The following is a 26,240-nucleotide window of genomic DNA, read 5'->3' as shown; positions in this document are numbered from 1 at the left end:
CATAGTTTAGATTTAAAATACAAAAACCGATCGTCAATAGTAGCTCAATTTGAAAAACGCTTCAGTGAATATTAAAAGCCAATAGTTAAAATTTGTCGCAATTAAGTATGGCTAGTTTATCATAGTGGACTATGTGCGTGAGCGCGATACCCGATAGATGCAGGTTCGATTCCTGCAGTGTCTCATTCTTTTCAAAAAGATTTTTTCTGTTGGTATATATTTTATCAGAAGTGTTTTCAAAATTATGTATGTACAATAACTAGGATGTTACATTCTTAAATCTTGTGAATTATTCATTGAATCATTCATCGGACATGGTCGGAATAGTTTGTTTATACTGTAATGTGATTAGTTCTAGCTAGTTCGAATACCGAAATAATTATCTAGCGACAAAACACATTTTGATACTTATCAAATAAGACGTAGATATCTAAAGACATAAAAAGCGAATGAAATTTATACCATTACACTATAATTTAACAAATTCTTTCAGTATTATAAAAATAATTTTGATTAGTAATTCATACTTTTAACGTATTCGAAAACCCTTTCGTGATGGTGTCGCTCCAGTTGGAAGGCGCACGCCCTCACAACCTTCTGCACTCCACCAGAAATCAGTATTCTCTCCAGGCTGCTCGGATCGCTTCTTACCACGTGGCCGAAGAATTGGAGATAGCGTCTTTTGCGGTTGGCACATAGGCGTTCTCTCTTAGCACATAGTTAGTATACCTAAATTTAAATTGACTAGTCCGGCTTTGATGGCCATCTCCTTGAGTAAAATGCAATAAACTTCCAATTTTGATTGCGAGATAAATAATTCCAAATAGGGAAGAGGTCCGCGAGATGTCATCGATTAGTATCGTGGATTAACCCTGGCGCGGCGCCTGATTGGCGATGGGGTCACGTGTCAAGGACGCGACCAATCGTGAGAGAGATGTCCCGCGAATGGCTGATTTTGAACATCGATTACGAAGCGATGGTTTTATTTTCCCTTTCATTCGCTGAGATTTCGAACTGTTCAAAATACGATGATTGATGTACAATTGAGCTGTTGAGGATTTAGCTGATTCAAGTGCAAAGGTGACCAAGTTGAATAAATCGACTTCCAAGTTAAATTACGTAATTATAAATTGTACATAACTATTTTCAACAAAGTGCGAATATCATAATATTATGCAGTGACGTCCCTACGCAAAGTGCCGCCTATCAGCGAACTTAGAATGCAGTCCTCAATCATTTTTAGTAGGAAATTGTCTGCAAATTCGTTAGGTATCTACCAGTGACGAGGGGTGGAGATAGGCTGTTCAGATTTGATATAAATAGTGCACACTAAACTCTATCAGTCATACTTATTTGTTTTAATTGAACAATACAATTGCAGATGGTGCTAGTTAGTTTTTAAAATTCAATTAAACCCTGCCTAAACTAAACAATAAACGTTTAGGTATGCTATGGACGATCCGACAAAAACATTGCACACTTTTTCAGATATACCTACTTACCTATTTGTTTTATTTGAATTAAGAATACATATTATCACATTCATTAAGCCCTGCCAAAACCAAAGTATTATCGTTAAACATATCGTCGTCATACAAGAGAAAGTGACCAAGTGCATTTTTTACGAAATTGGTTTTATTGACTATTTGACATCTTACTAACATAATGGTTGCCTGGAAAAAATGACCAACTGAATTTCACCCTGGAAACATACTATCTCGAATTTATCAAAATGACTATCTGCATTATTGCACATTTTGTTGCCAAGCAAAATTGACTATTGGACACATGGTCATTTCTCTTTGTAATAGTTTGGAATAAAAAATGACCAAGTGACAGTTGGGCAAGTTTCCTTGTAGTAGTTATTCTCAACGCCGCGAAGTTAGTCATATATTTCTTACGAAACGCTTAACTTTTCTATATTTCCTCATTGTAAAGTGATAAAATTCGTTGTAGAAGTAAATTAATGGTGAAAATGTATCAAAACCAAGGCAGAGGTGGGTTGGAATCTATTTTTTTATCCATTGTATAAACATAAACATCTTCAGAGCAGCTCAATGCTAACGAAATAAAAATAAAAATAGTGAGCCACATGAACCAAATGCCGCCTATTCGGCGCTTGCATTCTGATGGTGCTGCTTTACGGTAGCGAATCATGATACCTTACGAAGGCTCAGAGCAACCGTATACTGAACTTCGAAAAAAGGTGTTTGCGACGGATACTGGGTGTGCGGTGGGGTGGTATGACTTTATGAGCAACGAGGAGATTAAAGAATGCACCAAGCAGCCTCTCATCACGCTGAGAGTGAAGAGGCGACGTTGGACCAGAATTTCAACCTGGCTTGCCTGTTTTTCAAGCCAACCGGATTCCGGCGTCTGGAAAGCCGCTAAATACTATCTAGAAAGTGTATACGGCAGAGCTACGGGATGCTGGTTCGACCTGGAACAATGCAATAAGACTGGCGAGCGACAGAGATTATTGGAGGCGCCTGGTGTCTATATGCTCTAATTGAAGGGCTGATATGGCCGAAGAAGATCTTAAATTACTTGCTGCCAAAATTATGAAAAATCGGTATGAGCGTGTCAGACCAGGACACATTCTCCATAAAATATTCTTATAACGACGACGTTCAAACCCTGTCAGTGTTTGGGCGAGGTCAGCCACCAAGTTTTCCCCCATTAAAATACTTATTTAAAGAAGAACTCACTATAACCAGGTTAAAAAAGAGGGATTTAGTAAAGCTGTGTGATACTGGAGTAATTCCTCGTGATTATCATGGATGGTACAGATCACTTGCTGGAAATAACATGCCAGACAGGGCACCAGAATCAAACTTGGATTCTGAATCTGAAGCAGAGTAATGTTTTACATTATATTATTTTAAAGTATATTTTTGTGACTGTTGTACTTTTTCATGTAAAGCAACTGGGTATAGATAGTTTCCATAAAAAATTTAAAAAAAAATGAGTTCTATTTTGGCCATTCTATTCGGAATGCACTCAAAATAAAGTCAATTTGAAAGAAAAATACCTATACTTCATTTTTGTTTCACCTTTATTCCAAGAATGAAAAGTGACCATCTGCAATTTTTCCATTAATTTATGGGTGGGAAAACTGACCAACTTCGTTTTGTATTTTTAAAAGCTAGAACAAAAGTGATTTTTTTATAATATTATAATTTCATTTTAAAAGTAAATATCATATCTACACCCACAAAAAAAATCAGAAATATGAATGCAATATAAGGATTTTTTAGATAGATTACAAATGTTAAAATGGCTCTCCTGAACAATTTACTATTTTACACTTGGTCACTTTCTCTTGTATGGCGACGATATTCTTATACTATTGTCTATAAAATTATCTACTTATGGTTTAATGGCATAGATATCCTATAAACTATTATTTTTTTTACTATTATCTAGCAGCAGTGTTTCCCACGGTGGGGCATGACGCCTCAGAGGTGGGGCACCACGTTTCAGAGATGAGACACGTCGGCATTTCACATATAAAGGGGAATACTCATCGGTCATACAAAAAAATGCCTGAGATGTACAAAATTGAAATAAACGCAAATTGTACTTAAAATAGAATGAAACCCATTACAATTTCAATAATTATCTAAAAACACAAACTGTGCAGGAGTATAATTGTATTGTGGTATTTTGTAAGTTTTTCTTTTTTTGCATTTTTAATGCATACATTTTTGCATACTGGCAATACTGATTATCGAAGTTTGACGTTTGACAGCTACTTCATAATGTTATGGCTACAGGTTTGGCCAAGGCCCTGTATTATTTTAGCAAAATGAGTGAACAACCAAAATCAAAAATAAAAAAACGTCAGTATTCGGAGGAATTTTTAAAATTTGGTTTTATACCTGCTGTGCACGACGAATGCCTACCTTTTTGTCTGCTGTGTGAGAAATCCTTTACCAATGAAACGAGGTCGTCTTGAAGCGCATTTGAAGTCGAAACATAGTACTCATATCAATTCAGGTATTATTTTATTTCGAAATCTTAAGGAAAAATTTGGAAAACGTGCAACATTAACAAATCTATTTTCTGCCCAAACTGCAAATGTCGATCGTAGTCTTGAGGCTAATTACCAAATTTCATTGCTCATCGCTAAATGTGGAAAAAACCATACTATAGGAGAGGATCTAATCAAGCCATCAATATCAGCATTTCTTAAAACAGTTTTACAACAAGATGACAAACTCGCGAGGGCGATGCCGCTCAGCAACACTACTGTTTGCAGAAGAATAGACAAATTGAGTGAAAACGTTGAAATACAACTAGTTGAAAAGCTGAAAACACGGAAATTTTCACTACAAATGGATGAATCTACTTTAAAAGACAGTGAAGCCGTGTTGCTAGCTTACGTAAGATATATCGATAAGGGGATATTTGCTTATTTAAATTTTTTTAAATTGTTTTATTAAAAAAAGATGCCGGTGGGGCATTTGACTTTTGAAAAGGCTACGGTGGGGCATGGCATGAAGAAGGCTGGGAAACACTGATCTAGCATGTCTTGGATTAGGCAGGGTAGGGTTACTTGAATTTAAAAAAAACTAACAAACAAACACTATCTATAAATACACTGTAGTCTTAGTTCAATGAAAACAAATACGTTTGACTCCCAACGTTTAGTGTGCATTATGTATGCCGAATCTTAACAGCCTACCACCACCCTTTGTCACTTGTATCTAAATACTAACCTATTTTAAGGCTATACTTCAGCTGAGGCATGGTCTAAAATGATCGTGACAATGCAACGCGCTGATTGTGCAAATGACGCGTGCCGAACAAAACCTAATTTATCATAAAAATTCAACATGCGTCCATTAAATGTTATGTTTATTTTTATATTAGTAATAATAATAATATATTCATTGACATTGATGTTTTTGGTTGATGAAAAATCGCCACTGCTCTCAAAATAGTAATGTTTGTATGCGTTCCTTCATTTGCCGCTCTTCGTAATGTGCCGATCCTATGCAATGCATGACCTGCCTATTCCAACGGGACGTCACTGATATTATGCATACACAATTAAGGAGAGCACACTGTGTCCACATATCCAATTAGAAGGTGTTGAGTTGAACCACAGAACAGATTAAGATAGGCTACACCCCAATACACTACATTTTGAAGTAGGGTTTTGAATGTATGAGTGTCCTACAAAAATGAAACACACATTATAACCGTGCAATAGTGTGTGTTGCAATCTTAAATACACCAATGTGTATTGAATTAGCGTCAGTGTATAAACCGAGAGCAGTTGTCAGAACAAAGAACAAGCTTAGAATGACGTATTCTTGACACGTGTTTAAGTTTATCCAATATTTTTCCACACTCGAGATCGGTTACCCGTTTAATTCTGTGTTCCCTAAGTGGAACCATGATTTTTTGTGTGTTCAATCGTCTCAGATAGACGAATCACGAAAGAAACTGTGTGTAATATATCGACTGTAGAAAGGAAAAGGATGTAACCCTCAGTTTTTTCAAAATAGGTTTCATTGGACAATACGTTGTAGACGACTAAATACAAGTTGTGTTCAAATGATGTGAGCTACAAATGCTGATTTATTATCTAAATTTAGCTGTCAATTTTTAAACAAAGGAAGTGAAGTGGGCAAAATGAGTTAACCAGCATGTTTGTTGGGTTTTATTTAATTAACTCAATAATTAATATCAGATTAGGGATATAAAAATCAAAATATTAATTGTCACAGTTATGTCTGTTTTGTATTTTAACTTTGACCGAAAACCATAACAAAACGTTTTTGTGCCTCCTGTAAAATTTGATTTGTGTGGATTACGTTTTTTTTCCTTTCTACGGTATATTATAATAATCATTGTGCAGCCGAATCCGATGCCCGCAAGACTAAAAATTCGTCCGGGAACCTCGAGTTGCTCATCGCAGCGCGTAAATAATCGATGAAGGTTGTATGCAACTCAAACGTGGCGCCAAAATGTCGGATGGATAAAAAAACGCAAACGCAATCCTCTTGACAATTCAATGATTTTATCAATTACGTTTTTTTACAACCGGCTCGGTCAGTACGAGTCAAAGCGCCGAGTTAAAGATAGGTCAGTGTTTCTTGACCTTCGTGTTAAAATGATAATAAAGTCATTGAATAGTTACCATACGGAGAGGTATTTTTCAAGTCGAATTTATTTAAAGCAGGTGTGTGTATACTGCGTATTGTTGACTGTTATATTCTCTAAATCCGTTTCCATGGCTTTGAGGTATGGACGCTAAACCAGAAGATCTCATACTACATAGTTGAGGCTTTTGATCCTTCTCTCCCCGGCACTTTGTATTAGAGTAAAATCAGTAAACAATCAGAGCTTACTTAGAGCGTGGCGACCGACTTGGGTATTTACTCCTGAGCCATTACCAGACGTAAAAAACTGTACGTATGCTTCACATCAAACGTAGTGCCTTGTGATACGCTCGATTAAGACTGAGTGTGGTTCAGGGCGGCTTGGTTTGGAGGGCGTGTTTGTCTTGTGGCTGTATAGACGCATCCTCAAAGCTCCTTCGAGTGACTGGGTAGCGTATTGCCAAAGCCTACTTATTAGAAAGCACGGAAGATATAATTTTCAAGCCAATATCGATGTAGCTTTTGGCGATCGCATTTCAACGTCGTCCATACGTACTTCAACTCCAAAACCTACTTATCTGTAATCAGTACATTGCAGTAACCTTTAGCGCGAACGCTCGTACTGTTTCTATAGAATGTATTGCCAAATAGGTACTACTCACGCACAACAGAGCAAAATGAAATTATATTTTATATTTTTTTTCAAACTGGCATTAGAAAATCAGTATAAAAAGACTGTAGGTATATAGAAACATAAATTATTATGGTACAAAATCAACAAGCTAGTTTTTTAAATTTTAAATAGTAGATTAGCAGTAGGGTTGTAGTCTGTATGGGCAACGTTAAAATGCGATCGCCAAAAGCTAGTACATCGGTGTAGACGCGTAAATCGTCTCTGCCTTACTTTCTGATAAGTAGGGTTTGGCAAGACGCAACCTGGTGACAAAATGATGAAGTTGTCAATCGAATGGGAAAAGACCGAGAAGTTCTGCGTAGTATCAAAACCAGAAAGCTACAGTAACTCAGCATCAATATGAGAGGACAAAAGTACAGCATCCCCCAACTTGTCACCCAAGGCAAGATAGTAAACGTAACAGCGGACAACGCCACATTTCGTGTTTTAAGAACCTCCGTGATTGATACGAGCGCAGCTCCACCAAACTGTTCCGGGTAGCATTTATGGTAGCCAACCTTCGTTAGTAGATGGCACGATAAGAATTAGTGTGTATATTACATATCGACTGATTATTCTGCAAACCGGCTTACTCCATTTGAGCAAATTGTTCAGGAAAGAGAAGAAACTAAATATTTTAACTATTGAGCGGAATTTAACAATTCCAAAAATACACTTGAAAATATTTTTTTTACAAATAAGCTGCACTGTGAATTAGTGCACTATTTTAGCTTCCTTTTTATATATAAAGAAAACTTATATAAAGGGCGAAGTTGTTCCAAACAAAATACTACTTTTTATAAAAGAAAATGCAATAAAAAAAATATATAGATATATTTTGACAATTATTAATATCTTAGTTTCCATTTTTCCACAAAAAAATGGATACGATTGCAACGATAAAGCCTTTATTTATAGGTTTAGGAGTTTTAAATTTTGTGTGAGCAGAGAAAACATGTTTTATAACAAAATGCCATCAAATCTCATTTTTCATCAAAAGTGCAGTTAGCTGGTTTGCAGATTAAACAGTCGAGTTGGGTTTAAGTCGATCGTACCTTAGGCCCATAGGAATTTAATCATGAAAATGTGTGTAAATTCAATTGTTATATAATATTCAAAAACTTCTGAGAAATATAATATAACCCATATAAAAAAATCTTTTTGAAAAAAAAAATAAGACACCCAGCAGGATTCCAATCTGCGCCCCTCGGTATTTGCTGCGCCCATGATTAGACACTTTTATCAAGATTTAATAAGTTTTTATAATGTTGTCAACTTGTGTGTGTACTGTTTTTAATAGTAAATACGTAATGAAAATGTCATGACGACTTACCCTGACAAAGATGAGCACCTTCGTGTCACCGATACGATATTTTCCCTCCGACACCCTGATCATCGGAAACTGTGTCGGGCAGTTGCATCTCTCGACCAACTCACGGACCTGGAAGGAAGAAGAAATAATGATTAAATCAGGAGACGTTCATAAATAATCAATAAACAGTAGGTGCATAATATCATAAACATGGCAGTAAGCAACATAAACATAGACCACTTCAAACCAACCCGCCCCACATAACCATGTGTCTTAATCGAGCGAATCTCAAGGGCCTATGTGTGGTATGAAGCATCAGCAGTTTTTTATGTCTGGAAAATTGGCATTTGTGAGAAACAGAAAATAGAAAAAACGAAAACCAAATAAACAAGAAGCCGGCACCAAAAGAAGAGGAATAACAGACAATTTCACAACTTCTGTTGACACATAGAACTTCACAAATTCTAAACGTCACATAAATGTAATTTAACCAAGATGAGACAATCAAATCCAAAGTCGACACACTGGACCAGAAGCGTTGCCAATTTAGCATTATTCTTGCCAAATCTAGCATTTTTCGATAGGTATCTAGCCTGCAAAAAACGCACATGGCTTATGGCGTTTTTACTAACATTTTTTGATCCCTCCAACAGCTTTAAATTTATTGAAAATACGCTAGATATTTAGTTTATTTATTTTGATGCGCATCAAAATTCTGACTATCAGAATAGATACATACTTAATGCAGGTAGGTCGGTAGGTACGTATTTTAGTAGCGTGAGTAGGCCTTATAGTGAAATGGTGTCAAATAATTTAATATGGGGTATATGACATCAGTTTGACGATTATCGTAATGAAGGAAAGGTATTGACTTCGTTCTTGATAGAATAAGTGAATTTACTTGCAATTTTATTTTCAGAATATGTAGCGTTTTTTCCTGCCAAAGAGTTTATTTTCGTACCCCGTCTGGCATGTTTTTGTCAACGATAGTTGGCAACACTGCTCGGGATAAGGAATAAAATTAAGTTTCTCAATCACCCGTTTATTATTTCCAATGACATGTAATTATTATTGCGTCAGGAATAAACAGTAGAAAAAAATAATACTATCCAACAAATTAATATCTTCCCACGATTTCCCAGGAGAAGGCTTTATGTTTTAGGTTAGCACATAGCTGATTATCTATCAGGCTAATGAATATGGATGTGGGTGGTAGATAAATTAAGAAAATGATACAAAGGATTTACAAAAATCCCTTTCGGCTTCTCTAGCAGAATATAGAAACTGTGTTTTGCAGCACCGCGGTGAAGATAGATAAGCCCGGCTGTGTTTTGTGAGTTTGCAGGTAAAAACAATGCCGCAATCTCTGGGAGAAACTCGGAAGTTGTTTAACACATTCAATACTAAATGAATTACATTGTTTTTATTTATGAAACTAATCAAATTGTATTGAAATTATGCACATTGACACACACGAAGAATATTTTTTGTCGATATCGAATCATTCGATATTTTTTCTATACCTACCAATGCTGATTGATGATGGGAATACCTACATTAAAATATTTGTTGTCAGTAAATAAAATAATAACGTCAATAATCAATAAATACCTACACGATTGTGAACTTAATTATTTGACAGTAGGCAGAATATAAGGCGAGTAGTTGTTATTTATTTTTTAGTCAACTGTTATAGTCAGTCATAGTTACTAGGTTATATTGAGACGGTTGCTTTTGTATGTGACATAATATGATACTGTATGGGCAGTGTTGAAGGAAAACACGCGTTGGCATTTTATATCGTTTATATGGCACAGATACATTAGTATTGTTGTGTCACTACTGTGGTGTTTGATGTGTGGGTTGAGGATGATGATAATGAAGTCTAAGATGTAGCAGGGGTGAGTTTTATTAGCAGCGTATCGGTAAAATAGTATATTATACAATGATAGTACATATAATCTACTGAGATAGTTACGAGCTAGGTACTTGGATTCGAGTGACATTTAGATAAATTATTCTTCGTTATTTATACAATAAAAAGTAACACATTAACATTAAATTCTGGTACATAATCATATTGGACTAATTATAGAGTCAGCGTTTTAAATCGAGTAGCGAAATGAAATATTATTTATTATTACAGTCGTAAGAAAATATGATACCATGAAAAATGATTATTCGGCTAATACACCGTAATGATATAATGTGCTGTGATATGATGTAATAATATACCGTATCTAATATTGCCAATCAACTTGCTGATCTAGCTAAGAGTTGTTTGCTGGAAATTGATTCGCTGGGAATATATTACTGCAGAGTAATTTGATACATTAAACATTAGATATCTGATCGCTATTATTCTGCAGCTACAGTAGTATTACACCGCAGATAGCATGAAGTTATATTAAAATATGTTTTTGAGTCTAAAGGTGTATCCTGATTCTTTTAACTTGATTATTTGGAAAAGGGCTGAGCTGCATTTCCGACTCGCTATTGTCTATGCTCTAAATATGAGCATAGACAATAACATGTCAGTTGTAGAGTTGGGTAAAACCTCTGACAACGACAACGTGTTAAAAAAATCCAACCTCCGCAGTGTGGTCAGCACAGAACAGATTAATAAATAGAATTCAGATAGGCTATACCCAAATACACTACATTTTCAAGCAGGGTTTTGAATGTGTGAGTGTGCTACGAAAATTAAACATATATTATAGACGTGCAATAGTGTGTTGCAACCTTGATATTAAATGAGTGTCAGTGCATAAACAGAGAGCAGTTGTCTGAACGAAGGACAAAATTAGAATTACGTATTCTTGATACGTGTTTCATTTTATCCCATATTCTTCCACACATGAGATCGGTTGCCTGTTACTCCACACCCGTTAGGTATTTCAGTTCCCATTAATTCTGTATACCCTGGTGGTCAGTAACACGAAATACTTATCAATACATAACGAAGTAAATCATATGTATCGTGAAATGGGGTGAGATTATGCCAAAGTTACTTTCAAGACTTCTTGCACCTAATTGTTGCTTTTAACCCATTTGACATTTACCATACATGATAATTGTTTCTCAAGAAACTACTTATTGCATTTTTTATAATATTATTGACGCCATAAAATTCTAGATCTGGCAAAGAAAAACACCAAGTTGGCAATGCTTATTCAAATACTGGATTTTTACGTGTTGAATGGGAATAGGCGAATAAATCGACTTGCCGCTATAATCCGGCGATGATCGTAAAACAAGGAGCCGTGTTGCCCAAACGCAGAATAGGACTTAGTTATTATCTCGCATATACCGCCTTAAATTAGACTTCACATAATTGTACAGAGAATTTCCACGGCTTTGTGAGAAACCGTAAGCTTTGCGTTCAGAAACTTTTGGTTTAATTTCAGGATATATTAAATGTCATTGCTTTTAAATGGAAGTTAAGTTTATGTGAAGTTTTTTCCTTGCTATCTTAACGTTCCATATTTGAATATTGTTGTTTACTGTCTAACTCTCTAACTCAATGGAAATGTTTCAACAGATGATACCCGACTTAGTTTAATAGTATTACACCGCATGGTGATGTTGTAAAAACAATTAATATTATAATTGATTAATAATTAATACTTATATTTGCTACATTATAACTTACAGCTTCATTGTCGTTCCATTATGCGAAACCGGAAATGCTTCGAAGTTATAATTTCCTGATATATTTTTTTATTCAGGTCGATCCTATTATAAGACCATAATATCATTATGTCATAATGAGAAATATATGTCTATCTAATAATATCATTAATAAATATTTCAATGTGACGTTTCAGCCAGGGTCGATTCACTGCTGGATGTAGGTCTCCCTAAGCTCCTTTCATTATTCTCGGACCCTAGTTCTTCGCTGCCACGTACATCCACCGAAATTTGTGAGTTCGTCGATTCAGCGTATTTTAAGGCGTCCCCCCTGTGATCGTTTACTACCTCTTGTATGACGGCATTTTTCTCAGCGGTTGTCAACTCGCCGCGCGACATTCCTAGCCCATTGCCGTTTCATTTATAGATGAGACAGATACTGCGGTAGAGTTTACAACCGTTGGTGGGTCTTGGCCTCTTTCAAAACTTCCGCCATCTTGGGCGATCCAGCGCAGGCTGAGTCCAGTTGAGTTTCATCAATAGTGTGCCAGTTACTAGAAATTCTCTGTAAACTCAGTCAAAGCACACTTGAGTGCGTGGCGACATCAGTCTTGGGCATCTGCTCTTGAGACTTTTCCAGGCGTAAACAGCTGTGGATGCTGCACATCCAAATGCTTTTCCAGATCCAGATTAAAACTGAGTGTAGTGCTGGGCGGGTTGGTTTGGAAGGAACTACTAGGTAGTGTGTCAGTAATATATAACAGACATAAGCTCCAATTTTATTATTAGTATACATATATTATAGGCACCACAATATGCTGGCAAAGTCTCTAAATGCAACCCTGTTAAAATAACGACTGAAAAAATAATGCCCATTAATAATAATTTACACAAATTGCCACCCCACCTAAAAACGCATTCTCAGCGCGCAGTATAAGTCTTCCGAATGCGGCCCTGTTACCATAACGACCGCAAACAAAGGATACGGCGTAGGCACGGTAGTCGAGTAGTAGATGAAACGAACAGCATGCCGCTAATTGGCGAGCCGAGGTTCGGATCCGTGAGATAAATCCATACCGAATTTATTGAAGGCAACTTTACACGGTTAGTTGATAAATATTGCGAATTGATTTTAAATTCCAAGCCGCTTCAACAGACGTTCGTAACTTGGCTATTAAATTCCAAGTGTTCCTTAATTGATTTACACGTCTGGTTATAAAGTAATTTGATATACCTCATGACTTGTTTAAGACCTCTAGTTAATTTAAATATGGCTTAATTACAAATAAGATTCAACAGAGATACATGATTAAGGTCTCGAGTAAATATGGCTGACAGTAGGTACCCTACAATACCATGCTTCAGATGAAATATAGGGACACGCCTGACTAATTCTGTGTGCGAGAGGAAGGTACCTATTTTTCAGGAGAGCCAAAAGGAGTCTAGGACGATTCGGCGCCGGGACAACTGGGCGCTATGCAATCGACTGAAATTCGAAAATAAATAGACGTTCGTGAATTATAGATACTTAAAAAATATGTATATTTAATTCTTATATATCAGTACATTAGAAGACGTAAATAATGATTTAATTGTGCATTGTGTTGAAGTTTCAACAAGAGAAGAGTTCTTTTACTTTTATATAAAGCGTCAGGCATAATAATTATCAATCCGCAATAAAAAACATTATGTTAAGAGCAAAATGAATTACAACTACTAAGTAGTAGATAGAAACTTATTAAACTGCCTGGTCTACTTTCTGTATCAAATCGTAACGAACTTATATTTATTGCATTAATGAACGTTATTTCATTCGACAATGCGGCGCTCACTTGTCCAGGCGCCCAGTTGTCCCACTACCGTCAAAAGAGAATTGAGTTTTGGATTATTTTGTATGCGATCTTCCATGTATATTATGTGTGAAATTTACTTACATAATTTGGAAACACCTCAAAAACATACCTAATATATTATTATATTACCAAGTCCGATCCTAAGAAAATCATAAGGGCCTCCACTGAGTGGAGGTTGTATTAAAAGATTTATGTTTTTACGAGAAATAGATATTAGCCATTTGCTCAACCTTTGAAAAACAACATGTGAATTTTCCAGATCCGGTATTCGAACCCGGGACCCATGACAGTAACCGCTCAGCCAATATGGGTATAGCAAAAACATATTAAATAATACAAAAGATCTTAAAAAAGAACAACGATTTTATTTTAAAATACATTCATACAAAAAACGCATATACATATTTTATAATATAAAAATAATTGATTAATAATTAATTAATACTTACTGTGAGAGAAAGGAAGAAGGCGTTAAGTCTTAAATCACTACTTTTCAGGACAGCCAAAAGAAGATTACTTTTTAGACCATTTTGTATGAGAAATCCAATGTTTCTGTATGGAATTTAGTAATTCAGAGGTGTTGATTTGACTTATCCTTTTTCTAATTTGGGCATTATGGCTTATTTTTTAGATTTGTAAGACTTATCGTCATCTTCCTTTCGCCCACAGTAATACCTATTCGGTACAGTACAATTTGAAATGATTTGAGGTTATAATTTTCTGATATATTTTTAGTAAGTATATTATAATCCGCCAAAAGTGAAAATCATAATTTACGACAAAGTTTAAAATTCGTATCAGTCGATATAACTATGACTAACTGTACATCACTTAACTACAATTAATAAAACATTGCACTATCTTCCTATCTGTAAAGGATATAGCTTAGTTTGATACACAACAACTATTACCTATTTGTGCGGTATATATTCCTATTGATAAGGAGTAGATAACTAGTCGGAAATAGTGACATAGATTTGACAACAGCGCAATACTTAGAGAGTGACTAAGTTAATTTGTAAAACACACAATAAATAATTGCGAAAGTTAAATATTATATTCTAATCCATAGAGATAAAGCACAAAAAAAAGAAAGTGGTTTTTGAAGATCTTATCCCAAATTCTCAACTCTTCAATATGGCTACAAACTTCTAATCCTTGAAAGTACAGACAAAACTTGTCACCACCTTAAATGATGTGGATTTTCTAGAAAAATCGTTGTTTTTTTACATAAAGAGTTGTACGTATACATTATGACCGTGCAAAATTATTTAAATGACAGATTGCAGAATAACATTGAGAACAAAAATGACACGTTCTTCGTCGAGCTTTTCACCGAACGGTAATTTGTACGGTTACATATAAATTGTAGGTAAAACATTTCACCGTGGCACAGTTCGCCGTGGGCTTTCTATAGGAAAGAGATGACCGTATGCTATACGGTCTCGTATTTTATTACATTCAATATGAACATTAATTCAATTTTAATAGCTGATTTTGGCAAAATTCATAAATTCAAGAATAAAAACCCTAACCTAACAAATAATCCAGTATATTATCGGTTATTTTCAAAATTTGTTTGCTGTGTGTAAACCGACAAGAGCCGTGTTTTATTTAGACATGAATTTTATGTCAGTACTATACGACCCAAAGAGGTTGACGGTCTTTAATACACGGATATATATTTCCGATGCAACATTTCACGGTGAAGTGTGATACGGCGACGTACAAGTTTCCGGACACAAATTTGTACGCATTTTAAAAACATCTAATTATTATGAAATACAGTAAAATCATATAATCATCAGGCGTAGTCTATACGCTACTGTATGTCGGCTTCTCCTAGCTCCTTCCACTCTTATTAGCCCCAATTTATTCTTTGCCACGTACAGCCACGGAACTTTGTGAGTTCGTCTATCTGGTGGGCTTTATTCTTGTAGTCGTTTAGTGCCCCATGGAGAACACTGAATGTCAGCATTTGCCTAGTGGTACTCCACTCACCGAGCGATATATTCAGCCTATTGCTATTTCATGTCACCGGATCTCAGTGTAATTCTGCTATCTGTTTTTTGAGTAAATGTTCACGGCCATAATGTATACGTACAATTTACATATAACTACATACTAAGTATTTATTTTATTACACTTCATACAGTGATTTGAAGCTTTCACTGTCAACGTGTCTGGCTCGTTGGAGAGGCCATTCTCACGAAAAAGAGTGGGCGCATTAACGATAATGTTGTTTAAAAGAAATTCGTATTGAAAAATGCTATGGGATAGGTGACAAGTTAGTGCTGATACACACTATGGGGTAGGTGACAACATTTCTTAGAGAAATAAAGTGCCAGTCTAAATCGAGACCAGAAATACTAAACGTGCCGGAAGCAATTTAGTTTTAAAAACAATGACATATTGCGTCTAGTGAAATAACTTAACATACATATTACTATTCACGATGTAAAAAAGAGGTTTTATTATAAGATTACGATATGATAATAATATTGATTGTCTGTCATATTCGAGCCCAGAGCACCGCATTTGACGGCGAAAGCTCCATCAAACATGCCAAGGAGACCACAATAATGTTTTCATGTCGGGCATTAATAAAATTGTATGCATAATGACTATTATTCTGACTAAATGTTTGCACAAACTGAATCTGACGCATTGCAGTGAGTAGATCCATATTGCAGTTCACCTAAGGCGGTTGCATAAAGCAAAGGTGTGCGGGTAATTTTACATTAAACAAGTAAAGATAAACTAAAAAAAATGCATCGTAAATACAAGGTAAATGGATATAAAACCGACCAATAGTTTCGGCGATTTTGGTCAAAGATATTATGTTCATAATATGCATATCGTCACCTTAATACTACAACTAGAAAACTTGATTTTCACTGTTATCTTCAAATGTGTTAATCTTGCCCATTTTTTGAATTATAAAATGCCTAATTCTTGTCAAATTTGGGATCACAGAGATTATCAATATAATTTTTTATCGTAAATATTTCACTATAATAATGTCGACATAGCTTATACTAATGGTTTTATAAATGCGTTTAAAAATTAATAAATGTAAAAAATCTTAACACCACTGCACATGCATGTACTGAAATATGACTATATTCTAAAACATTATTGAGCGAGAGGTTTAAAAGAATACTATTTTATGTAATAAAAATACTTTATGCAGTCATCAAATGTTTTAAATAAACATAAAGGATAATAAGGCTTATTTAAATAAAATTATATAAATAGATTATCTACAACGTTTAAGGAATGAATGTCCAGGATCATGCTTTGAAAATGCAATAAAAGCTCCATTTTGACCTACGCTGAGCATGTCCGCCCTTAATTGTTCCCAATTAGACAAGCACAATTTTCCATTTTTATTTTAAATAATAATTATAGCCTAGATTTAAGTTAATCAAGTAAAGTTTAAATTTCATTTTCCCAACAATGACCAAATCAGAGTTATCCAGTTGCAGTATTGAGGTGACGATATGTATTAAGCTTATTTTTATTAGACATCCATTAAAAGGCATGGATGCAACTATGCTGACAACGATGGACCCGCTGCCAACGTCGTGGATCTCAGGTTCGAATCCTAGGTGTGGCAAATATACATATTGGGTTTCAATGTGTGTTTGGAGCCAGAGTATGGAGCTAATGCGTTGAGGAAGTGGTTAACATGCATTTCTCGTAAAAACAAAAATCATTTAATACAAACCTCCCGCATAATGATCTCCTTAGGATCATGTGAAGGTCCATATGATATTTTTAGGTTCGGATATGGTCAAAAAGATCAGGAATGCTTAACGCGTGGATCTTTGGATGGAGTTTGGTAACATAGGAATTGAAACGCATTACAGTTTGTCACGTAAACAAAGCGCGCATTCAAAATTTGATAACGGTCGGCGCCCTTTGTGTCCATTGGATTGGGTCATAAAATAAAAACAGCCCGGGTTCAAAATCTAGGTCCAGAGCAACTGGCTTACATATTTCTATCTTTTTAAGCTGGTCTGTGGTGATAAACGATGTTTTGGCCCATTATAAATAATTACACAGTGTGTATAATTGTAGGTAATTAGAATATGTACATATTATATTGTGTGACTATTTTTTGTAAATATTACAGTGAGTGGTTGTTTATGAAAAGTCTGCAGTGCACGCCTAACATTTTCAGTACGCCACTGCAGATATCTGCATAAGGTAAATAAATCCATCCCTTCTCCCTCCCAAACGAGTTCACATAGAGCGGGGCATAACTCCATAAACAATGCTAGATTATTATTTTGTCTTTCTAAAAACAGGTAAAGTGACCAGTTTGTGACACGACAGATCGCCATAAACATGGCGTTTACCGCTATCGATCTGCAAAACATGACCAAACAAAAGTAATTATTAATTGATTCGCGTTTGTTGCATTCTAGGAAAATTACTTCAAAGGAATCGGCTTAAGCCCGCCGGTTGACAGAAAATAAATGAACGATTATATTTACGGTCTTGGGTATATTTATGATACTTAAAAGCAAAGTGGATCATTTTGAGATATATATAATAAATAATATTACAGTCTTTCATAATATGGACAATTAGACCAGGTTCCCATAGACTTTTCGTATACATAATATCGTCTCTGTTCTGGCAGAACACACTAACTGGAGAATACTAGTTTTGAGTAATTTGACTTTGAAGTTGTTAAAATGTTTGAAATGGTATATTATGTGAGTTTATTAAGTAATCGTAAAAAACGATGACTTTAAAATAAAGACTGTTTATTTATTAAGAAGATTTTCAGACGGTAAAGTTTGAAATAAGGAACATTTTGGTATAACTAACTCAATATGTCATTTTTTCGAATTAGTGTCTTCTGCCGAATTAGTGACGATATGCGGAATGCATTCTGAGAATTGATATAGGTTCTAGGGGTCACAAAAATATATAATATCGATGTTGTCAGGAAATATTTGTGGTCATTTTTTTTACTGAGGTAATAAAAAAAACGAAACAAAAACTGTTCAGAGTTCTTCAAAAAAAGTAAGACCGAAGCACGAATCGATTGCAAATGCGATAATTTTTACCATGCCATCAGCACGGTCGCAGGACGGTTCTTTGGAAAAAATGAAAATTGTCAGTAGTACAATGTGTTCAAAATTATCGATTCTTGGATTCGATTGCCTAATTTTGTAGTATGTGTATATAATCATTCAATTTGATTTGCTATACCACATCTATAAATATGACATTAGTTTTAGTAAAATGGTTAACCTAGAAACAGTGTGGGTTGCATGTATAGGTAGGTGAGTAAATCAAACACCGATAACTACACTAAGTATACAATTATTTAAATGAAAAAAAGCAACAACATACACAAATGAGCAAGTGTTCAAACTGCTTCAGTTCTTTATACTACCTCAATAAAAAAAAAAAATGACCACTAATATTTCCTGGCAACATCGATATTATATATCTTTGTGTCCCCTCGAACCTATATCAATTATCGTCAGAATGCGTTACGCATATTATGTATACGAAAAGTCTATGGGAGCCTGGACTAAATCTACACTTTTGAAATAGTGATACTGCAATGAATCCCTAATTTGCAGTTATAGAGGAACATACGCCATGTCAAAATACACTAAAACGAAATATTGCTAATTGCTATGATTAGATGCACAGATAAAAAAATTACATACATAACATGAAAACACCTCAGATATATACCTACCCACTAGAAAAAATCACATTTGAAGAAAATACGACGCCCGACGGGATTTGAACCGTATATCCACTGGTATCGCACCAATATGCTTTAACCAATTAAGCTACGGACCTCTTATTTAATTAAGATAATTTTAATAGATCAACCGACATAATACATCCAATAGAATCAAATAATGAATGAGTAAAATATATATTAAACTTATATTATTTAACCTTTACAGTTTATAATAAACAATGTCTTTTATTCAATGAATAATTCACAAGATTTTGAGAATGTAGCATTTGATCATATATTGAACATACATAACTTGAAAATACCTCAGGTATACCTCAAAATACGTCGCCCGACGTGATTTGAACCCGTATATCCACTGGTCTCGCGCTAATATGCTTTAAACCAATTAAGCTACGGGCCTCCTACTTAATTACGATAATTTAAACTAGTAAGTCCTACATGAAATGATTATCAAATTGCGTTATTTTTGATATCGGTTGTTGTGTTTTAAATCAAGGAATCATTAATTACCTTAATTACTAACCGACGCCTGGCTCTCGCCAAATATTTTGTTATATAACACTTGCTAACAATTTTTAATAAACCATTTCTTTTATTCAACGAATAATTCACAAGATTTGAGAATGTAACATTCTACATATTGAACATACATAACTTGAAAATGACAGTAAGTTGTTTAATTGCTAGTTAGTGACATCACTTCGCGGCACGATATTATAATTATTATTACCAGCTTTTAAATTTTGATTCCCCGATAATTAATTTAAAAGAAAAATGAAATTGTCAAAATTGGTGAAACTGTACAAACAGCACAATATGAATTAATAGACAATAATTATAAACCTTAAATAATTCGCGGGATACTTCATCAATCATCGTAGTGCTTTAATTTTTAATACTCGAACGGATAAAGTATTCCCAGTACATATTTATTTATTATTTAAGTGGCAACACCGTTCAAGCGAATCACTTAATTATTTTGTCATTGACAGCTGATGATAGATGACTAGCGCAAAATATTCATTTACTGACACTTATTAATTAAAAAGAATCTAATGATTTATTAATTATTTATACCTATAACATTATAAATCGGGAAAAAATAAAAAACTGCTGAGACTTCGGAACCCATCGTTAAATCGGGATAATCTCGTCAAATTATCCCGGTTAATTTAAGTTAATTTAACAGAGCTGCTGTCTTATGCCCTTCAACGCAGGCATCAAAAATCTATCAAGAGCCTGTGCTCTATGGTAGGCGCATGAACTCCAATGGATTCAATATTTACCACAGTATAGGTACCTGGTGGACTCATTAGGTTATAAAAAAGTAAAAACTAGGTCAAACTATATCTATCTTACAACACTGTCGTTAGTATGTATTTTCCGGGATTTACAAAGCGCTAATGTACCTACCCTACATAATTCGGGCCACGACCTCCGGTTGAAGATCGCTGGTCCCAGATAATAGCTTGACTCACTGACCCGCAAATCTGTAGAACAATGGATTCGATACTACGGCGCATTGTCGCGATTCAACTGATAAAGTGCATTACTTATTATAACATAAATTTGCCATTTAATTTTGTATTAGCTTACATAAAGATCACCTGCTGGGATTGATCGCGTGCATTAATAACCCCGTTTTGTAACGCCACTGGCTATTGATACGATTAACTAAGTTTATACATGATAAATAAATACTATTACGGGCTCTTAGCTATTTCAATAATGCGGAATTCATGTCATTTTGGATAGTTAATTGTTGTTCGCAATATTACATTTACATCACACCGCTTAGGTATTGTATCAATCAGTGACAAAGACTCCATACTAGACTATATTTAAAGCAGGGGTAGTCAACCTTTTTATACCTACCGCCCACTTTTGTATCTCTGTTAGTAGTAACCACGAGTTTCACAGAAATGGTAATTTGGATAGGAAAGTAACTTTACTTTATAAAAATTATAAAGCAGAGTTCAGCAAGACAAGTTAAAGCATATAATAATAATTACTTACCAAATACTTTATGTCAGACTTTCGCTAAGTTTAATATGATTAACAGCAATAAACCTTGAATCCATACGAGGAAAAGAAAGGTATCAATAAACTGAATATCATTTTCCACATATTTGGATATTATTTTTATTATAAATAGTATATTTTCTGAAATTTAAATTGTCACGGGAAATTTTATGAAAACCTAATGAAAATGTTTTTAAAACCCCTACCGCCTACCATGAAAGCTGGAACGCCCACTAGTGGGACCAGGTTGACTACCCCTGATTTAAAGCCTACCTTCTTAGTAACAATATTATTTACTTGCCTATTAACATTTATTTCAATATTAATATTTTATAAAAAATAATATAATTTGCCAACGATTTCTATCTGTAGATATGATTGTCTGCTTGCCCATCCAGACGGACACATAACTACGGCAGTAATTCAATCAACAAAACGCTGCAAGTTATTTGGAACATTTCACTATACAACACATCCATACGATTACCCACGTATTTTAAAAAATAAACACAATGTTAAAACCAGTGTCATCATACTACGGCGTGTCCTGAGGCTGTAGATATTTTAGCCTAACGTGCGCACAGCGATGTATTTTTTGTAAACATTTTTAGCTGCTATCACAGGGGAAGGTTTCCAATCCTGGCGTATAAAAGAATATAAATTTATATGCACATGTCTATAATTACCTACGTGGTCCCAGCCATGAGCTATTCTGGGTGAGAACTTTACTGTTTCATCAAGTCAAGTCTATCGAGCAACATTAGCGAGGGGTATACACATTTTCAATGATGCATTTTTGAAGTTATACTTCTTTTGGCGCGTTCGGGAAATCAGATCAGAGTGTATTTTTGGCGTGTGACATGTAACACATAATTTATTCGCAACGATTTGAACGTTATATACGAATATTTGAACGCTCTACCTTTACGCCACAGTATGATACTGCAATCGTGACGATTATACAGTACAATATTGTAGTTTAGAATTGTTCCGTTGCCGAATTTATTATTGTCGGCCATTTGCAATTCCTTACACAAACAAACGATTAAACGTCAGAGTGACATTTGTGTACTTTAAAAATAAAAACAACGAGAAACCATTATACAATTTAGTAATATAAGTTAAAGTGTATAGAAATAAACCAACGGCGCTCCAATAAGCGGTTCTTTTTCTTGAGTGTGTAATTTAACAAGATAATTCAGAGCTAGTCAAAGAATCTAGTTTATCATGAGTTTTGTTATTGTTTTATTACACCAAAGAAGTATTACTTGTAACGCGTGTACATAAGTACAGACATCGATTTTTTGTTTTTGAAACTTTATTTTATTATATAAAAATGTTTGTTTTTTATTATTATTATTATTATTACTCTCTTTATCTATCTCTACTGCCACATTTGCATAATCATACATTTAAAAAAATCATTTGGATCATTCACATTGTAAAATTGAAATTATCACATTTTACTTTCACGTTGGTGTTTTTTTCAATATATTCTGTTGATTATAAGCGAGAACCGGTTACTTTTGGTCACCTAGTTAACATCTTTATATTTACTGACGTTTGGCCCTTTGAAAAATTATTTTATTATATTACAAGGATTTGGGGGAAAACATCCAATTCTGTTAATTCCATCGTAGGGTTTCACACGAGGTTCGTGAGGTAACTGGATTTATCTTTCATGTAACCTTTCCAATCGACTGGGTCGGCGAATTAATGCCTTTTAGGGCTAATTCAATTATCCGAAGACTATTATTTAATTCAATTTGGGGGAAAATGCGGTCAACCTATTATTAGACCGAACGTGGGTGACGGAAAAAAAACTAATACAACTTATATTATTAAGGGGGTACGTAGGTAAAAATGGAACTTTTATTGTATTTTCAATGCATGATCCTGGACATTCCTCCAACGTTGTAGATAATCTATTTATATAATTTTGAAGATTTATTATTCTTTATATTGCATAAAGTATTTTTATTACATAAAATAGTATTCTTTTAAACCTCTCGATCTAATGTTTTAGAATATAGTCATATTTCAGTACATCCATGTGCAGTGGTGTTAAGATTTTTTATATTTATTAATTTTTAAACGCATTTATTAAACCATTGGTAAAATTTATGTTGACATTATTATAGTGAAATATTTACGATAAAAAATTATATTGATAATCTCTGATAAATTTGACTAGAATTAGGCATTTTATTATTCAAAAAATGGGCACGATTAACACATTTGAAGATAACTCTAAAAATACTGATTAAAATCTATGTCTTTGACCATGTCTTTGATATGTAATAAAAATACTTTATGCAGTCATCAAATGTTTAAACTAAATATAGAGGATAATAAGCCTTCAAAATTATATAAATAGATTATCTACAATGCTTAAAGAGTGTCCAGGATCATGCTTTTCACAAGGGAATTAAATTAGCCTTCCAGATAAAGTTTCGACAAATCAAATTTACATAATTTAGTTTTACTTCTATAGACGCAAAGTTTATTTATTACACCTAAAGTAGAAAAACTCACCGTGCTTAGAATTTAGAAAACCCATCTGTTATTCGTCCCACTTTGCGTTTATTTCTCATTGACTTTACAGTTCGAAGTAAATCTTTAGTCCTTCACCCCCTTTCTCTGTTTTACTACAGAATAATTAATATTCTGCAAGTGGAGGTATTTATAAAAATATGTACGTTAGTTTATAGCGGCTATCTTTGACCAATAGAAAAAAATAATAATATCCTGCATATCCTGCATGTCAGCGAATTGAAAATATATAGTTGCACATTTCACTACCGTGCGATCTTACTATAATCTATAATAACACAGTACTCTTCTCAATAAGTTTTCACTGGTAGACTTAGAACGTGAAAAGGATAGTTCCTACTCTACCGCTAACCCTACCAATGAAAACCAGTATATAAAGTTATATCTAGCTATATTCTTCTTATAATGTGAATATTTTGGTTCCAGTATAAGTAGAATGGTGTCAGATTCTTCTGAAAGTATAGGCGACTCATTTAGCGTGTTGGTATTGTTACTTTCAAATGAAATTAACACCATTCCAAAGTGATTTCATCGTGGCCGCAATGCCAGAAGAATATGTCATTCCTTTACCATCCATTTACAACAAATGCTGATTCCAGGGTTAATCTTAGTTAATATCTGCACATTTAATATTATAAAATAGATGAAGTGCATCCAAAATTATATACAAACAAATGCGGTGGATATCAATACTAAGTTTGCTCTGACCATGTATTATTCTTGTTTGTATATTAGGACAGGTCATAACGCCATTTAAAAAATATATATTCCATACTATAAGGCGCTACTGAGTGTTGAATAATTACAAGATAAAAAGACCTTTTTATATACCACGTTTTTAAATTTTCTGTTGAATCATATAAACTTGACAATTCTATGTATTAATAATTTAGGACGAATTAGGCAATTGTCAACAAATCATTTTTTTGCTATTTTGCAATAAACAAACAAACAACTTACTATAGAATACTGAAATGTCATTTTTATTTCCATAGTAACGCACGTATATATTAATAATTTAGTTGCTGAGACCATCCCCTTAGCAACCAATAATAGTGGATTGAATTACGGATTTCTTCCGAAATAACTTTTCATACAAAACAGAATTATCTGAAAATGAATTCAATTCTACTTAAAGATGGCTAATGGAAAATAAATTAGGAGAATGCATTGGCATCGTGTTCTAATATATTCTAAAAGTTTCAAATGTCTAGCTAGTCGGGAAGTTAGTTAAAAATCGATTGCAAGATTTGTACTGGATAAACAACCACCGGACAAACAAGAATACGAGCTAAGAAAAACGTGGTAAAAATACAACAATATGCTTGTGATGCTAGATTTTTTTACGTTAAAAAATCTGAAACTGTTAAAAATATACTGAAAAAGAAGTAACTTTTTGAAGAACCTCACGTTTCAAGAAAAGACGCCACTGCTGAGATTGTATACAAGTAAGAAGAGGTAAACCAAAATAAAGTAGGATATAGTGAGACATTCATTTTAGATTATCGGCCCCAGCTGATAATGACAATGGCGGCACACTAACACACCCTCAATACATAGACAATGCGCGAGTTTCGCGGAGGTAACCGTTTTACGACCCTTAATGTCAACGTCAGACTATTCAACAGCGTATAACAACAGATAAACCTTCCTGACATCTTTAATATAAAACGAAAAGGTGAAAATTCAAAATGTCACGTGACAAAAGCTCCAACTTGAGAGATAAATTTAATACAGCACTCTCATTTTCGTACACTTGAGCGAACATCGTTAATAATTAAGGGATCCGGGCGTGCCTTAATACCAATGGCGTGCGAATTGTCTGATAAATAATATTAAGGCTATACTTACTTCAGCTGGGGCACGGTCTAAAACAATCGTGACTACGCGATGCGAAGATTGTGCAAACGCGCGTGCAGAACAAAACATAATTTGTCATAAAAATTCAACATGCGTCCATTTAATGTTCTGTTTATTATTCTATTAGTAATAATAATAATATATTCATTGACATGTTTTCTTTTTCAAGTAAATGGGTAACGTTTTTTAGTCATTTTACACGATTTAAGAATTAATTCCCCCGACGCCATCACAAAACAAATTGACGTGTTCACAGGTCGACTTTCGCTCTCTGATTGGCAGCGAATCCGAAATTTCGTCGCACCTATAATTGAAAATTATTTGCCGTTTCACTGAAGTACCGTCTTATTAATATCAACCAAAGGTAATTGATGGAATTGGAGCAATATGCAAAGACACAGGTTCATGGAAATACTACTCACTACCAACGTTCCCTTTAATTTTTCCATTGTGTGTGCGGATCATTAACGCATCTGAGCAG

The 26,240-nt window shown here is 34.3% G+C and overlaps 1 protein-coding gene across 1 annotated transcript in view; it reads right to left on the bottom strand.

Annotated features, from left to right (window-relative positions):
* The window catches only part of LOC147069465 (GAS2-like protein pickled eggs), a 375,836-nt gene that overhangs the window by 31,515 nt on the left and 318,081 nt on the right, over positions 1–26,240 (bottom strand). Inside the window, exon 5 of the mRNA XM_085950140.1 lies at positions 8,120–8,227. Within this exon, the coding sequence (XP_085806266.1) occupies positions 8,120–8,227 (108 nt within the window). The remainder of the gene's footprint in view (positions 1–8,119; positions 8,228–26,240) is intronic.

The sequence above is a fragment of the Rhyacophila brunnea genome, unplaced genomic scaffold (genome assembly GCF_057557595.1).
Source record: "Rhyacophila brunnea isolate RB1 unplaced genomic scaffold, BYU_Rbru_1.0 scaffold_23, whole genome shotgun sequence".
Classification (NCBI taxonomy): domain Eukaryota; kingdom Metazoa; phylum Arthropoda; class Insecta; order Trichoptera; family Rhyacophilidae; genus Rhyacophila; species Rhyacophila brunnea.
Note: the sequence above shows the minus strand (reverse complement) of the source record. Positions and strands in the feature narration are given on the sequence as shown.